At 52.3% G+C, this 16796-nt stretch overlaps 1 protein-coding gene across 2 annotated transcripts in view; it reads right to left on the minus strand.

Moving 5' to 3' along the window:
• The window catches only part of COPS4 (COP9 signalosome subunit 4), a 59646-nt gene extending 47523 nt beyond the window's left edge, over positions 1-12123 (minus strand). The window contains exon 1 of one of the 2 annotated variants that reach the window (XM_029073690.2): positions 11990-12123. Coding sequence is in view for 1 of the 2 variants with exons in the window: in XM_029073689.2 (XP_028929522.1) it covers positions 8303-8376 (74 nt within the window). In the remaining variant the exon portion in view is untranslated. Of the gene's footprint in view, positions 1-8302; positions 8394-11989 lie in introns of those variants that run through there. The other variant, XM_029073689.2, reaches the window with a different exon arrangement.
• Positions 12124-16796: the final 4673 nt, after the last annotated feature.

The following is a 16796-nucleotide window of genomic DNA, read 5'->3' on the forward strand; positions in this document are numbered from 1 at the left end:
GAGGGGAGAGTTTTTGTTTGATACGGAGGTGGATAAGCAACCCTTGGAGATTTTTGAGGGGGGGGTGACATGCCCTGACCGTTTCTGTAGAAAGATAATCCGGGCACTGGAGTGAAGGATGGACTGGAGTGGGGAGAGGCAGGAGGTTGGGAGGTCAGCAAGGAGACTGATGCAGTAATCCGGTGGGGATAGGACGAGTGACTGTACTAACATGGTAGTGGTCCGGATGGAGCGGAAAGGGCGGACCCTGGCGACGTTGTGAAGGTGAGACCGACAGGATCTGGTGACGGATTGGACGTGTGGGTTGAATGAGAGAGCTGAGTCAAGGATGGCGTCGAGGTTACGGGCCTGTGAGACGGGCAGGATGGCTGTGACGTCTACAGTGACGGGAAAGTCGGGGAGAGGACAGGGTTTGGGAGGGAAGAGGAGGACCTCTGTCTTGGACATATTGAATCTGAGGGGGTCAGACGACATCCAAGTAGAGATGTCCTGAAGGCAGGAGGAGATGCGAGCCTGGAGGGAAGGAGAACAGGGGAGGAGATGTAGATTTGGGCGTCATCTGCATAGAGACGGCTGTTGAAGCCTTGGGAGCGAATGGGTTCTCCAAGGGAGTGAGTGTAGATAGAGAATAAAAAGGGACCAAGAACTGAACCCTGAGGGATCCCTACAGTTAGGGGATGGGACGGGGAGGAGGAGCCCATGAAGGAGACTGAGAATGAACAGGCAGAGAGATAAGAGGAGAACCAGGCAAGCACAGAGTCGGTGAAGCCAAGGTTGGATAACATCCAGGAGAAGGGGATGGTCCACGGTGTCAAAGGCAGCCGAGAAGACGAGGAGGATCGGGATGGAGTAGGAGCCGTTGGATTTGGCAAGAAAGAGATCATCAGTGACCTCTGAGAGGGTGGTTTCAGTGGAGTGAAGGGGACGGAAGCCAGATCGGAGGGGGTCCAGGAGAGAGTTGGAGGAGAGGAATCTGAGGCGGCGAGTGTAGACGACTCGCTCAAGGAATTTGGAGTATGAGGGAGATGGGGTGATAACTGGAGGGGGCCGTGGGGTCAAGGGAGGGTTTTTTAGGATGGGGGAGACGTGGGCCCGTTTGAAGGCAGTGAGGAAGAAGCCACTTGAGAGTGAGCGGCTGAAGACGGTAGTTAAGGAGGGAAGGAAGGGGCGAGAGTTCTGAAGAGATGCGAAGGAATGGGGTCCCATGCTCATGTGGAGGGGGTGGCACTTGATAGAAGGCGAGGGATCTCCTCTGGAGATACAGCTGGGAAGGACGGAAAAGTTGGGCGGGGAGGATCGAGGTGAGGGAGCGGTGATTTCGGGGAGCTCACACCCGACGGTGTTAATTTTCTTTATAAAGCAGATAGCCAGTGTGGCGAGCCCACAATAAGCTGCCTTACCAGTGACCGTTTGTGTTCCCGTGAACGACGACAAGGAAGAGACTTGCGAAGGCACCGACGGGCTCTACCTGAGACGGGTGACCGCGGGTCTAGCGGGGCGGAATGTAGGAGGAGGCGCGGCTTTCTCTCCCTCTTCTACCTAGTAATGGGCCCGGACCAATCCACGCCTACGGCACAGAGCCACGGCCGTGATGCCTAAGGTAAAAGGCGGTCGATCTGAATTACAGGAGGCAGCACTGCAACACGGAGTAGACGCACGCAGAGAAGCGAGAAGGAAGCAAGGAGAAGCAGCAGGAGAAGTTTATCTTCTCTGGGCCCCGATTCTCTCAGCTGTAAAATGGGGATGAAATAGATTTCCTCTCCCCCCACTCCGGGCCTTATACCGTGAGCAGCACGGGGGACGGGGCTGGGTCCGCCCTGATTATCTCATATCTACCCCAGTGCTCGGTACAGAGTTGAAACACATTAAATGTAACCTCCAATGTGGTCTAGGTGACCCTGCCCTGCCCGGAGGCCCTAACCTAACCCACCATCTCTTGATGCACAAATCCACAGCCTGAGTGCTGTTCCTTCGGCCCTACTCTGTCTCCCCTCGTGTCAACTCGGAGCTTTGTGAGGAATGGGGAGACGCTGTGCATTTTTAAGAAAAATGATCCAGGCAGCAGAGTGAAGAATGGACCGGCATGTGGGACTACAGGAGGCAGGGAGGTCAGCTGGGAGGGGATACGACAAGCACTTGGACCAGCATGGTGGTAGCTTGGACGGAGAGGAAGGGGTGGATTCTAGAGATGCTGTGAAGGTAAAGCTGACAGGACCTGGTGACAGACAAATCTGCAGGTTGAACGAGAGAGATAAGTCAAAAAGAATGTCTTGTGAGACAGGGAGGATTATAAGGCAAAGACGTAGCATAGGGTTTGGGGGGGGGAGACGAGGAGTTCTGTTCTGGACTTGGTAGATTTAAGGAGTCGGCAGGACATCCAGGTAGAGATGTCCCGGAGGGGGGGCGGAAATGCAGGATTGCAAAGGGGAGAAAGAAGTCAGGGCTGGAGAGGTCAATTTGAGAAAGATCTACCTAGAGAAGGCGGTTGAAGCTGTAGGAGTAAATGAGTTCTCCAGAGGGGTGTGTAAAGGGAGGATCAACCAGAACTGAGCCTTGAGGGACACCCACACTTCGGGAGCCCAAACGCTCCGCTCCTCTAAGGCACCTTGTCACTGTGCCTCCAACTCGGCTACCTCATCCGTTCATTCCACCGTGTTGATCGAGCACTTACTGGGTGCAAAGCACTGTCGTGAGTGCTTGGGGGAGTACGCTACAACAGTAAACAGACATATTCTCTATCCACAACGAGTTCAGGGTCATCCAGCTCTTACCCATGTCCCGCCTCTGGCCTGAAATGCCTTCCCTCCTTACATCGGACAATTACTCTCCCCCCAAGCCTTCATAAGCCCTCTCGTCTCTTCACCTCCCTTCTGTGTCACGCCAACTTGCTCCCTTCATTCATTCTCCTCCAGCCCCACAGCACTTCTACACTACCTGTAATTTATTTAATGTCCGTCTCTCCACCTAGACGGTAAACCTGATGGGACTAGGGAATGTGTTTGTTAAATTGTTCTCTCCCAATGAGTACAACGCTCTGTACAGCGCGAGCGCTCAATAAATACGACTGAGTGGAATGGAGAAGAGATGAAAAGAGAATCCAGATCTTTTATCTTCTTCCAGCGCCAACTCCCTTCTTTCTCACTCCTCCTTGCCAGCTACTCTACCGAAGCGCTTAGCACGGTGGTCTGCACACAGTAAACGCTCAATAAATGAGTGAATGAACGTCGACAGAATCGAAGCAACAGACGCCAGCTCCCCCAAATCTCCCTAGCTTCCCCCCACTTTAATATTCACTGTCATCCTTTGCTATCCGCTTTCAAAAATCTATCCCTCCACCTCTGATCCACTCTCTGTAAACCTGCCCCCACTTTTCTTTTCTCCCTGACTGCCATCTTCAACAGCTTACTCCCTGCCGGATCCGTCCCGGCTGACGTCAAAACCACCCACCTCTCCCCTAGCCTAGAAAAACTCGAGAAGTAAAGTAAAAACTTCCCATCACTTCTCTGGACCCCACTACACCATTGCCCGATTCCTGTGCCTGTACAGATTCCTCAAATGGACTGTACGTACCCTCCCTTCACCTCTCTCAGGGTCACACCTGGAGAGTTTCCAGTCCTCTACCAGTCTCGACTATGGGAGGAGAGTCAAGCAGAGGCCTGTCCATTCCATTCCTAGCTCGAGCGGTGGCTAGCGAGTGGACTGCTCCAAGTCAAAACTCACCTCTGCTGAGCAGCAGCGGCCCGGGGGAGAGTCGAGGATGGAGACTCAAGTTTACGGAAGGAGGCGACGGTAAACCACTTCCGTATTTTTACCGAGAACACTCTAGGGATACACCATCGAAACGATCGCGGATGGAGGCGGGGCGTTCTGGGAGAGATGCGTCCGTGGTGTCGCTGCGTGTCGGAAACGACTCGATGATATGCGACGAGAAGAGACCCTCCCTTCTTGAGCCTCCAGAATCTAGCTTCCACTCTCTTCACTCCACTCTCTTCAAAGTGCACCGATGACCTCCTTCTAGCCAGATCTAAGAAGTCTAACTCTACTCTGACATAATCCTCCTCGACCACTCCAGCCATCGCACCATGTCCTTTCTCCCATCCTGTCCGACCTCTTTGCCTCTGACCCTGCGCTGTTTTGGGGTTTTTTTGTCCTCTCCCGCTAGTCCGTCTCAGTCTCTTCCTCTGGCTTTTCTTCCTTTTTGAAAAAAAATGTTAAGTGTTTACTATGTGTCAAGTACTGTTTGAAACACTGGTGCACATACAAGTTTATCAGGATGGACACAATCTTTGCCCCACATGGGGTTCACAGTCTAAGTTGGAGGGAGGATGCTTTAATTCTCATTTTGCAGCTGGGGCACAGGGAAGTGCCTTGCCCAACGTCACTTAGCAAGCAATTGGCAGAGCAAGGATTAGAACCCGTGGCCTCTGACGCCCAGGCCCACGGGTCACGATGCGTCCCTGCCTCCTAGTCCTTGCGTTAGTCTCTCCAAGCTCCGTTCTGGGTCCCCTTCTGGTTTCAATCCACACCCACCCCCTTGGGAAGTTCGTCTGCTCCCCCAACTTCAAATTACCACCTCCAGGCAGAAGACTCCCAAATCTACCTTACTAGTCCCTACCTCCCTCCATCTCTGTCATCTCACATCATCTCCGACCTGCAAAACGTTTCCACGGGGATGGCCGGCCAGCAGCTCGGGTTTAGGATGTCCAAACCGAACTCCTCGTCTTCTCTCCTCCCTCGACCCCGCTCCCTCTTTCACGACCCGTATTCAGTCGGTCACCGAATCCGGCCGGTTTTCCTCACGATGTTCCCTTAACCCGGGCCCGTCTTCTCCATCCGAACTACCACCAAACTCTGTCCAAGCGCTCACGTCCCAAGGCAGCGACTGTACCGGTTTTCTCCCAGATCCCCGCCTCCAGTCCACACTTCACCTTGCTGCCCGGGTTGTTTTTCTACATTTTCGGCCATTTCTTCCCAAATCAAGCAGAAAGCCCTGGCTTCTAAGGCACTCTAACACCTCTCTCCCTCCGATTTTTCTGCTCTCCCACTACCATCCAGTTTATACTCTTTTGTTCCTCTCCAAGTAACCTCACTCTGCCTCATCTCTCATCTCTCAGGACCAGGCAGAGGAAGAGGGCGGCCGGGAACGCTCCTATGTTCCACCGCCAACTCGATCTTAACGTGTCCAACGCAGAAGTCCTTATCTTCCCACCCACCATTTCTTAACCATCACTGTAGACAGCACCACCATCCTGACTCACAAATCTCTATAATCTTGGGATTATCCTCAGCACCCCCTCTCATTCAAACACGATCTTCCATCTGTCACCAAATTCTGTTGGGTCAACCTCCATGACCTCACTAAAATCCACCCTTCCCTCTCCGTCCTAACCGCTACGAAGCTGATCCAAGCACTTATCACGTCCCGCCCTGATTACTGCACTAGCCTCCCGGCCTCCCCCGTCGCTCCCAACTCCAGTCCATTCTTCACTCTGCTGGCCGGGGGACCCTCCCTTTACAAAAACATTCTGTCCACGTCCCTCCCACCCCTACATCGACAGACACTCCTTACCATTGGGTTTTTAAACACTCGATCACCTTGCCCTCTCCTAAAATATAGCAGTGTTAGTGACGCAGAAGGGAGTGGGAGAAGAGGAGGCAGGGCGGAGGCAGGGTGTAGGTGAGGGGACCGGCCGGCTGCAGAACGGACAATGGTGACTGTGGTATTTATTAAGCACTCACTATGTGCCAAGCATTGTACTAAGCATTTGGTAACCTCTCCTCCAAAAGGGCTTCCCCAACTAAGCCCCTCGTTTCCTCTTCTCCCTCTCCCTTCCGCGGCGACCTCGCCCTCGGTTACCTCCCCTCAGTCCCGCGCTCCGTAATGAGCGCTCAGAACAGTGCTCCGCGCACAGTAAACGCTCAACAAATACGATTAAAAACAACGCATTGATGTCTGAGACTTCAAACTCGTAGACGGGGAACGCGTCTACCGAATCCGTTACGTTTTACTCTCCCGACGGTGCTCGGCACCCGAGGAGCACTAGATGAGTACGACGAGCACTAGATGAATACGATTCATTGCTGAAAAAGGAAAAAGTCACAGCGCATTCGGATTCCGGCGAGCCCCGATCTTTCATTCATTCATTCATTCATTCCATAGCATTTATTGAACGCTATGTGCGGAGCACTGTACTAAGCGCTTGGAATGTATTTGCCCGTCACTCCATGAAAACCACCGAACTCGCAAGAGCAGCATCGAAGCGTCAACTGAAAAATGGGCATCAAGACCGTGCGCCCCACACGGGACAGCCTGATCGCCTCTGTATCCGCCACAGCGCTTAGAACAGTGCTTTGCACATCATAAGCGCTTAAGAAACGCCATCATTATTATTATTCAACTGAAAGTCATCACTGAGGGCTCAGCCTGGTCTGGACAGAGGTGCGAATTTAGGCCAACGTTTACCCCATCCCAAAACACAGAGGGGGACAAAGGACGCACGGGCTCTCAGGGGGAAATGGACGGAATTGGAACTGCATCTGATGATGAGGTGGGGAAGCGGCGTGACTCGGTGGCAAGAGCCCGGACTTGGGAGTCCGAGGTCGTGGGTTCTAATCCCGCCTCCTCCACCTGTCTGCTGGGTGACCTTGGGCAAGTCATTCAGAGAAGCAGCGTGGCTCGGTGGCAAGAGCCCGGGCTTGGGAGTCAGAGGTCGTGGGTTCTAATCCCGGCTCCGCCACCTGTCAGCTGTGTGACTCTGGGCAAGTCACTTGACTTCTCTGGGCCTCAGTGACCTCATCTGGAAAATGGGGATGAAGACTGAGCCTCATGTGGGACAACCTGATGACCCTGTATCTACCCCAGCGCTTAGAACGGTGCTCGGCACATAGTGAGCGCTTAACAAATCCCAACATTATTATTGTTATTATTTCACTTCACTGGGCCTCATTTCCCTCATCTGGAAAATGGGGATTAAAAGTGTGAGCCCCACGTGGGACGTTCTGAGGACCCTGTATCTCCCCCAGCGCTTAGAACAATGCTCGGCACATAGTGAGCGCTTAACAAATCCCAACATTATTATTATTATTTAACTTCACCGGGCCTCAGTTTCCTCATCTGGAAAATGGGGATGCAAAGTGTGAGCCCCACGTGGGACGATCTGGCGACCCTGTATCTCCCCCAGCGCTTAGAACAATGCTCCGCACATAGTGAGCGCTTCAGAAATCCCAACCTTATTATTCTCTGGGCCTCAGTTCCCTCATCTAGAAAATGGAGATGCAGACTGTGCATCTCCCGTGGGACAACCTGATGACCCTGAATCTCTCCCAGCGCTTAGAACAATGTTCCGCACATAGTAAAAGCTTTCATCCCAACATTATTATTACTATTCTCTGGGCCTCAGTTCCCTCATCTGGAAAATGGGGATGAAAAGTGCGAGCCCCACGTGGGACGACCTGATGCCCCTGTATCTCCCCCAGCGCTTAGAACAGTGCTCTGCACACAGTAAGCGCTCACCAGATTATTATTATTATTACATTATTCTTCTTCTCTGGGCCTCAGTTCCCTCATCTGGAAAAAGGGGATGAAGACTGTGCACCTCCCGTGGGACCACCTGATGCCCCTGTACCTTCCCCCAGCGCTTACAACAGTGCTCCGCACATAGTAAACGCTTCAGAAATCCCAACATTCTTCTTCTTCTTCTCTGGGCCTCAGTTCCCTCATCTGGAAAATGGAGATGAAGACTGTGCATCTCCCGTGGGACCACTTGACAACCCTGTATCTCCCCCAGCGCTTACAACAGTGCTCCGCACATAGTAAACGCTTCAGAAATCCCAACATTCTTCTTCTTCTTCTCTGGGCCTGTTTCCTCATCTGGAAAAAGGGGATGAAGACTGTGCACCTCCCGTGGGACCACCTGATGCCCCTGGATCTCCCCCAGCGCTTACAACAGTGCTCCGCACCTAGTAAGCGCTTCACAAATTCCAACCTTACCATCATTTCACTTCACCGGGCCTCAGTTCCCTCCTCAGGAAAACGGGGCGGAAGAGGGGGAGCCCCACGTGGGGGGTCGCCCTCGTTACCTGGGGCGGCCCAGCGCTTGGCACAGCGCTCGGCAGAGAGTGGGCGCCTAAGAGAGGGCGGCAGGACGGTCATTTGGGGGGAGAGAGACGGCTGGCCGGGGGGGCCTCCCCTCCGCCTCCACGGGGCCGGGCCCGGGCCCGGCCGACGCGGCGGGCCCCGGGGGGCTTCTCCGAGGGGTCTCCGGCCTCCCAGGGCGCCCCCCGGCCCGGCGGAGACACTCACTTTCCCGCCAGGTCCTTGTGCGAACCGCTGGAGTTCATCAGCTGCGCCAGGTCCTGCTTCACCGCCGCCGCCATCTTCGCTCGCCGCCGCCGCCGCCGCCGCCGCCGCCGCGCGCATGCGCCCGCCCGCGCCACCAACGAGCTCGGTCCTCCGGCCCCGGCGAGAGGGGCCGCCAGGGAGATCGAGGTGAAGGGGCTAGAGCGGCGGCGGCGGACGCGACCCCTGCCGCGGGGGGGGGGGGGGGGCCGCTGGGACTGATGGGACTTTGGTTTTCAGTGTTAAAAAAACCGTTTTTCTTAAGCGCTTACTCTGTGCCCGACGCTGTCATCGTGATGACAGGGATCGTAATGGGGACGGTGGTGTTTCCGAAGCGCAGGCCGTGGGTCCGACGCTGGGATAATAATCACACTAACTATAATGTGAAGAGAAGCAGTGTGGCTCAGTAAAAAGAGCAGAGGCGTTGTTGGAGTTCATGAGTTCGAATCCAAGTTCTGACAGTTGTCAGCTGTGTGATTGTGGGCAAGTCAGCTAACTTCTCTGTGCCTCAGCTACCTCATCTGTAAAATGGGGATTAAGACTGTGAGCCCCGCGTGGGACAGCCTGATTCCCCTGTGTCTGCCCCAGTGCTTAGAACAGTGCTCTGCACGGAGTAAGTGCTTAACACATGCCAACGTTACTATTAATGTGGTTGATATTTCTCAAGTGATCCCTATAGGGGTCGACGCTTTCGTGTTAGTGTCGTTTATCACGCAGTTGTTGCTTTTTGGTAAGTGCTTACTATGTGTCTGATGCTGCAATAATAATCATAAAAATGTGAGGGAGTTGCTATTTGTTAAACGCTTACTATGTGCCCGGTAATAATAACTGTAATAATGGTCACAGTAATAATGCTGATGTTGGTATTAGGCGTTTTCTATGTGCCCGCAGCTGTAATAATAATCATAATAATAGTGATGTTGGTACTTGTTAAGCGCCTACTATGCGCCCGATGCTGTAATAATAATCACAGTAATAATAATGATGATTTTTGGTATTTTTTAAGCGCGTACTATGTGCCCGACACTGTGATAATAATCACAATAATAATAGTGATGTTGGTATTAAGCGCTTACTATGTGCCCAACGCTGTGATAATAATCGCAATAATAATAGTGATGTTGGTATTAAGCGCTTACTATGTGCCCGACGCTGTAATAATAATCGCAATAATAATAATGATGATGTTGGTATTTGTTAAGCGCTTGCTATGTGCCCGCCACTGTAATAATAATCACAATAATAATAATGGCGTTGGTATTTCTTAAGCACTTGCTATGTGCCGAGCACTGTTCTAAGCGCTGGGGGAGATACAGGGTCATCAGGTCGTCCCACGTGGGGCTCACACTTTTAATCCCCATTTTCCAGATGAGGTCACTGAGGCCCAGAGAAGTCAAATGGCTTGCCCACAGTCACCCAGCTGACAGGTGGCGGAGCCGGGATTAGAACCCATGACCCCTGACTCCTAAGCCCGGGCTCTTTCCACTGAGCGACGCGACAGTATCCGTTGAGCGCTCACCGTGTGCAAATCACTGTTCTAAGCGCTGCGGTAAATACAAAGTAATCAGGCTGGACACAGACCCACACTAGGCTCACAGTTTTAATCCCCATTTTACGGGTGAGGAAAAGGAGGTGCTGAGACTAAGAAGAATAGTGATGCCGGCGGTATTTGTTAAGCGCCAATTCTGTGCCGAGCACTGTTCCAAGCGCTGGGGTGGATGGCAGGTAATCGGGTCGCCCCACGTGGGGCTCACAGTCTTAATCCCCATTTTACAGATGAGGCAACTGAGACCCAGAGAAGCTAAGCGACTCGCCCGAGGTCACGCAGCAGACAAGTGGCAGAGCCGGGATTAGAACCCGTGGCCTCTGACTCCCAAGGCCGGGCTCTTTCCGCTAAGCCACGCCGAGAAGCCAAGTGACTGGCCCAAGGTCACTCGGCAGACGAGTGGCAGAGAGGGGATTAGGACCCGCGTCCTCGGAGCCCGAGGCCCGGGACCTGCCGCTAGGCCTTGCTGCTTCCAGGCCCGCAGCTGTCCATCATCTCTGAAAATTCACGTCTACCTAAGTAGTCCGCGTGCTAGTTATAGCGTCGCCGTCCCCATATGTCCCCCGCAAGCACAGTTGGCGACAAGGAGATAAACCACGTTTGCACGTTCACAGCCGGGAACCGGGGTGGACGTGAGTCAAGCTCTCATCATATCCCGGCTGGATTATTGTGTCAGCCACCTCTCGGATCTCCCTTCCTTCCGTCTCTCCCCGCTCCAGCCTATTCTTCATTCCGCTGCCCGGCTCATCTTCCTGCAGAAACGCTCTGGGCCTGTCACTCCCCTTCTTAAAAACCTCCAGTGGTTGCCTCTCGACCTCCGCACGAAACAAAAACTTCTCACTCTAGGCTTCGAGGCTCTCCATCACCTTGCCCCCTCCTACCTCACCTCCCTTCTCTCTTTCTCCTGCCCACCCCGCACGCTCCGCTCCTCCCCCGCCCACCTCCTCACCATCCTCCGTTCTCGCCCATCCCGCCGTCGACCCCCGGCCCACGTCCTCCCGCTGTCCCGGAATGCCCTCCCTCCTCACCTTCGCCAGACTAACTCTCTTCCCCTCTTCAAAGCCCTCCTGAGAGCTCACCTCCTCCAGAGGCCTTCCCAGATTGAGCTCCCCCCTTTTCCCTCTGCTCCCCCTCCACCCTCTGCTCCTCCCCCTCCTCCTTCCCCTCCCCTCAGCACTGTGCTCGTTTGTATGTATTATTTATTACCCTATTTATTTTGTTAATGAGGTGTACATCCCCTTGATTGTATTTATGGTGATTATGTTATCTTGTTTTTGTCCGTCTGTCTCCCCCGATTAGACTGAGCCCGTCAATGGGCAGGGACTGTCTCTATCTGTTGCCGAATTGTACATTCATTCCAAGCGCTTCATACAGTGCTCTGCACATAGTAAACGCTCAATAAATACTAGTGAATGAATGAATGAGGCTGGGGCCATACTGGTAGCCTTTAAATGAGAATTTATGTGGGCAGATCGCTGGCAAAGGACAGTTCCTGCCCGCGAAGAATTGGCAACCTAACGGAGACCTGCCCGCGAAGAAGTCGCACCCCAGTGAAGGAGACAAGAGGACATCTGCCGTCGTGGGAGGCCTGGGAGACTTGGGTTCTAATCCCAGCTCCTCCTCTGTGACCTTGGGTGAGTCACTTAGCTTCTCTGTGCCTCGTCGTCGCGGCTCACTTCGTCTGCACGGTGGAGATCGGGAGCCCCACGAGAGGCAGGGACCGTGTCTAATTCCCACCTGTGTGCCCCCTCCTAGCGCTTAGCCTTGACGATGTCGTCTTGTTTTGTCTTGTTCTGTCTTGCTCCGCCGTCCGTCTCCCCCGTTTAGACTGTGAGCCCGTCACCGGGCGGGGATCGTCTCTATCTTTGGCCGAATTGTACGTACCAAGCGCTCAGTACAGTGCTCTGCATAGTAAGCACTCGATAAATACTGTTGAGTGAGTGATTAAGACTGCGTCCTACCCAATTAGCTTGTATCCGCCCCAGCACTTAGTTCAGCATCTGCCCCGTAGCGAGCGCTTAGCAGATAGCTTAAAAAATTACCAAGTATACAACACAATCAGAGCATGGATATGGAGTTAAAGTAAACAATTAATATATACGTACGTGTTACAGTGACTGGCGGAGAAATTAAACCAGGAAGGTGAGGGGTTCAGAACTAGGAGATTCACAGACGAGGTGCAGCTAGTTCGGGAAGAACCGTGGTGCAGCCCAAGAGTGAATAGGTGAGAACGAAGGTGACACCTGGAATGGTAATAATAATAATAATAATGTTGCTATATGTAAAACACTATGTGCAGAGCACTGTTCTAAACGCTGGGAGAGATACAGGGTAATCAGGTTGTCCCACGTGAGGCTCCCGGTCTTGATCCCCATTTTCCAGATGAGGTCCCTGAGGCCCAGGGAAGTGAAGTGACTTGCCACAGTCACCCAGCCCAAGCGCAGGCTCATAAGCAATTTTATCAGTCATCTCACTTTAACCTCATACCTTTCCTGGGAGTTAAGGAGGAGGGACAAGTAATGTCTCCAATTTACAGATGAGGAAACCGAGGCACAGAAATGACTTTGAGGCAACAGAGAGGGGTCACGCTCAGCATCCGAAACTGAACTCCCTATCTTCCCTCCCAATCCCTGCCCTCCCCTTGTCTTTCCCGTCACTGTGCGTAATACTGTCATCTTTCCTATCTCACAGGCCCAGAACCTTGGCGGCGTTCTCGACTCGTCTCTCTGATTCCACCCACGTATTCCATCTGTCACCAAATCCCGTCACTTCTACCTTTGCAGCGTCGCTAAAAATCATCTTTTCCTATGCCGATCCCCACACTTTATCCTGCCCCTTCCCTACCACCGCGTCAGCCTCCTCGCCGACCTCCCGGCCTCCTACCTCTCCTTCCTCCGGTCCACGTGCCGCTCTGCTGTGTGGATCGTTTTTCAGAAAAGAATCATTCAGTGTCTCGCCACTCCTCAGTAGCCGCCGGGGGCTGACCGACCACCTCCGCGTCAATCAGAGACTCCTTACCGTTAGTTTTAAAGCACTCGATCGGGCCTCCCCATCCTACTTCACCTCACTGATCTCCTACCGTGGCCCAGCCCCCTCACTTTGCTCCTCTTAACGCCGTTTCACTCACCACACCCCAATCTTGCCCATCTCACCCCTTTCCCGTATCCTCTTCCTAGCCTGGAATGTCCTCCCCCTCCCGATATATGCCAGACCGCCTCTCTCCCCACCTTCAAAGCATTATTGAGGTCATATCTCTTCCAAGAGGCCTCCCCAATCAAGCCCTCTTTTCCCCAGCTCGCTCTCCCTTCTGTGTCATCTACATACCTGGATCTGTGACCTTTGGGCATTTGATATTTGCCCTACCCTTAACCCCACAGCAAGTCTTTAAATTATACGTGATCGATTATTTATTACCGTCTGTCTCCCCCTGTAGACTGTAAATTCATTGGGGTCGGGGAACGTCTCCTAATTCTGTTATATTGTAGTTTCCCAAGTTCTTAGTACAGTGCTCTGCTCGTAGTAAGCACTCAGTAAATATGATTGATTGATTGGAGTCCAACAGAGATAAATCCTGGCTTTTTTCACTTTGAAACAACAGGAGTTATTCTTTTATTCTAAGAGAGATGGGAAGCTAATGGGGGTTTTTGAGGAAAGGAATGAACACAGTGCAAATGGTGCTTAAAGAAAAAGATATAAGCAACTGAATATAGGATGGATTGGAGAAAGTATGGAGGCTTGAGGCGGGAAGACAAATAAGAAATCTGTTCGGTAGTCCACTCCTCTACATTTCCAGTTTTCTTTTCTCCTGTTTGTCATTATTTTGTGTCTGAATTTGTGTCTGTGAACTGTGAGGTCCGCAAGGGCAGGGATTGTGCATTCTAATTCTAAGAGATAGAGAATCAGCATGGCTTAGTGGATAGAGCATGCGCCTGGGAGCCAGAAGGGCCTGGGTTCTAATCCCAGCTCCCGCACGTGTCTGCTGTGTGACCTTGGGCAAGTCGCTTCGCCTCTCTGGGCCTCGGTTACCTCACGTATAAAATGGGGATTGAGACTGTGAGCCCAGGCCGAGACAATGACTGTGTACAACCTGATCACCTTGTGTCTACCCCAGCGCTTAGAACAGTGCCAGGCACCTAACCAGCACTTAACAGATGCCATAAAAAATAAGGTGCCTAGGGATAGGGTTGGTGGAGGAGGTGGAGGGGGGTAGGCTTTAGGAGGAGGTGGGAGATACTGCCAGGCAGGGTAGGAGAGTTGAAGAAGGGGTGGAAGGAAGGTGGGAAGGAGAGCGCAGAGGTGGTTTCAACTGTACCTATGAAACAGTTGGCCGGGTTATTAGGGGCAAGAGATAAGGGAGGCTAGGGGACAGGAGGTTTAAGGAAGGAGTGAAAATTCTGAAGCAGCCGGTACAAGCAATAGGCATAAGAATCAGTAAGAATGGAGAAGTGTTGTTTCTGGGCCGGGGAGAGAGAAGGTGAGAAGTAGATGAGGAGGAACTAGAGGTTAATGAGGGGGGCGTCTGATGCCCAGATTCCCGTCTGTTGCGCTCCGTGGCTTGAGCGCGTGACTGAAGGAAGCACATCGTGGAGGGCATCCAGGGTTGGGGGTGGGCGGGAAGAGATCAACGGAGGAACAGGGGAGGGAGGGAGTCAGGTTAGGTGGAGAGGGCAGAGTTGAGGCCGTGGTTATGTGCTCCAGCGAAGGGAGGTGGAGAACGGAGACGGAATGTGGCGTGGTGACTCGGGAAGGGGTTGTGAGTTCAGAGGTATCTACGGGAAACAGGATAGTTTTGCGGGAAGGCGGTGTGGGGGACAGAAGGCAGGTGAGGAGGTTGTGATTCTGGGATTCGGCACTGGCGAGGGTAGAGATTGGTCAGTGACTAGAAATGATATCACGGAGCATCTGCCTCATACTCGTGCTCCCCATTTTCTCTTATCCGGCTTCGCCTGATTAGGCCAACGACACTCAGTTTCAAGGGCAGAAGAACCGGGAAATTTTCTTTTCTTCAAGATGGGCTTTACAAAAAGTGGAAATCAGTCAATCTTCCATATTTATTGAGCCCTTACTCTGTGGAAAGCACTCTACTGAGCATTTGGGAGACTACAGTAGAACAGAGTTGGTAGACCCGTTCTCTGCCCGCAGCGAGTTTAGAGTCTAGAGGGGAAGCAAGACATTAACACAAATAAAAAATGCCCTCTGATTTCTGGCTATATTTGCCATGCATTTCTTCCTAGGACAATCAAACCTTTCTGACTCTGAAATAAACTATGGACATAATCAACTGTGGTAGTAATCCTCTGGTTCAGAGAAAGCTGGGCGTTGCAGAAACCAGATGCCGACCTGGGATTGTGAAAATACGCTCGGCCGGATGTAGAGAACTAGCTCTCTTTCCTTTCTTTTCCCCCGGGCCAGTTTTCCTCTCGTCTACCAACTCCTTTTGCCTCCTCACGTTTTCACTTTTCCATCCTGGTCTTTCTCTCTTCTGACTGGCTGAGTGCTACGGATGCTTGCCAACGTCCAAAACCAGGTCAGGTTGGAGGAAGGAAAAAATGATGAGCAAGGAGAGGAACCAAGGTCAAGGATATTTTTTCTACAATTCCCTGTGATTTTCTGTGCAGTGGAGATGTTAGAGATGAGTAATAGAGCTACATCTCCAGTACAGTGTGTCATTTCCTCTTGCCTTCAGGACGTCTCTGCTTGGACATTCTACCGGAACCTCAAGCTCAACATGTCCACCTATTGAATTCCTCTAAACCTCTCCCCTACGTAACTTCCGTTACCTAGGATCGTGAAACCGCAATCCAGTGGATCTTAATCCCGTGTCCTGAACTGCCTCCTTTTAAACCCACATATGCAAGCCGTTACCAAACCTGATTGTTTCTCCTCCTCCGCATGGCCGAGCTCCGCCCTTGTCTTCATCCAAATGGTTGCCACCCTGGTCCAAGCATTTATGTCCTGATTGACAATTGCAGCAGTCTCCTCAGTGGCCTCCCTGCCATCTCTCCCCCCTCCGGTCTACGTTTTGTTGCCCAGATAATTTTTCTAAAACGTCGGTCCGCGTATCTCCTGCTCATCGAAAACTTCATGAGGTTATCCATGCCTCTGCATCTAGGAAAATCTAATAACCATTGGCTGGAAAGCACTCAGATATTTCTCTCCCTTCTGGGTGTCCACATTCTTCTCCCCCCATTACATTCCAGCTCTCTCTCTTCATTCCTCTCACATTCTCCCCGCTCCCTCCTCCCACCCCTCGCTCACACCCTCCCTTCAGCCTGGGGAAACCTCTCCTTTCCAATCTGCCAGCCTACAGCCTCCTCCTCGTCAAACCAGTTCTGAAATCCTATCTTCTCCAGGAGGCTTTCTCTGAATAATTTTTCTTCTCCCCAATTATATTTCTCCAATGACCGCCTCGGCACTTATAGACTAATAACGATCTGTTGCAGAACTTCTGTGCGTATTAACTTGCACACTTTTCTATTACACATTCCCGTATCCATCTTTCTTTTTTTCCTCCTAGTTGTAATTTATTTTCATTCATTTCATCATGTTTACTGAGTGCTTACTGTGTGCAAAGCACTGGACTGAGGCCTTGTCTTGCCTTACGCTGTCAAGTTGTCTGCAACCCACAGTGACGCATCTCTCTCAGAAGGCCCCACCTCCCCCGCGATTGTTCCGGTAGTGTAGTCACAGAGCTTTCCTGATAAAAATACGGACGTGGTTTACCATCCCCTTCCTCCACGCGATAACCTCGAGTCTCCGCCCTCGACTCTCTCCCGTGTTCCTGCCTCCCGCCGTAATTGAGTTTTGAATTGTACCCCGATTGCCTTCCACTTGCTAGCCAGGGCCCCAGCTAGGAATGGAATGAGTGGGCCTCCGCTTGACTCTCCCTCCCTGGTAGAGTACTGGAAACTC

Source organism: Ornithorhynchus anatinus, chromosome 10 (assembly GCF_004115215.2).
Source record: "Ornithorhynchus anatinus isolate Pmale09 chromosome 10, mOrnAna1.pri.v4, whole genome shotgun sequence".
Lineage (NCBI taxonomy): Eukaryota > Metazoa > Chordata > Mammalia > Monotremata > Ornithorhynchidae > Ornithorhynchus > Ornithorhynchus anatinus.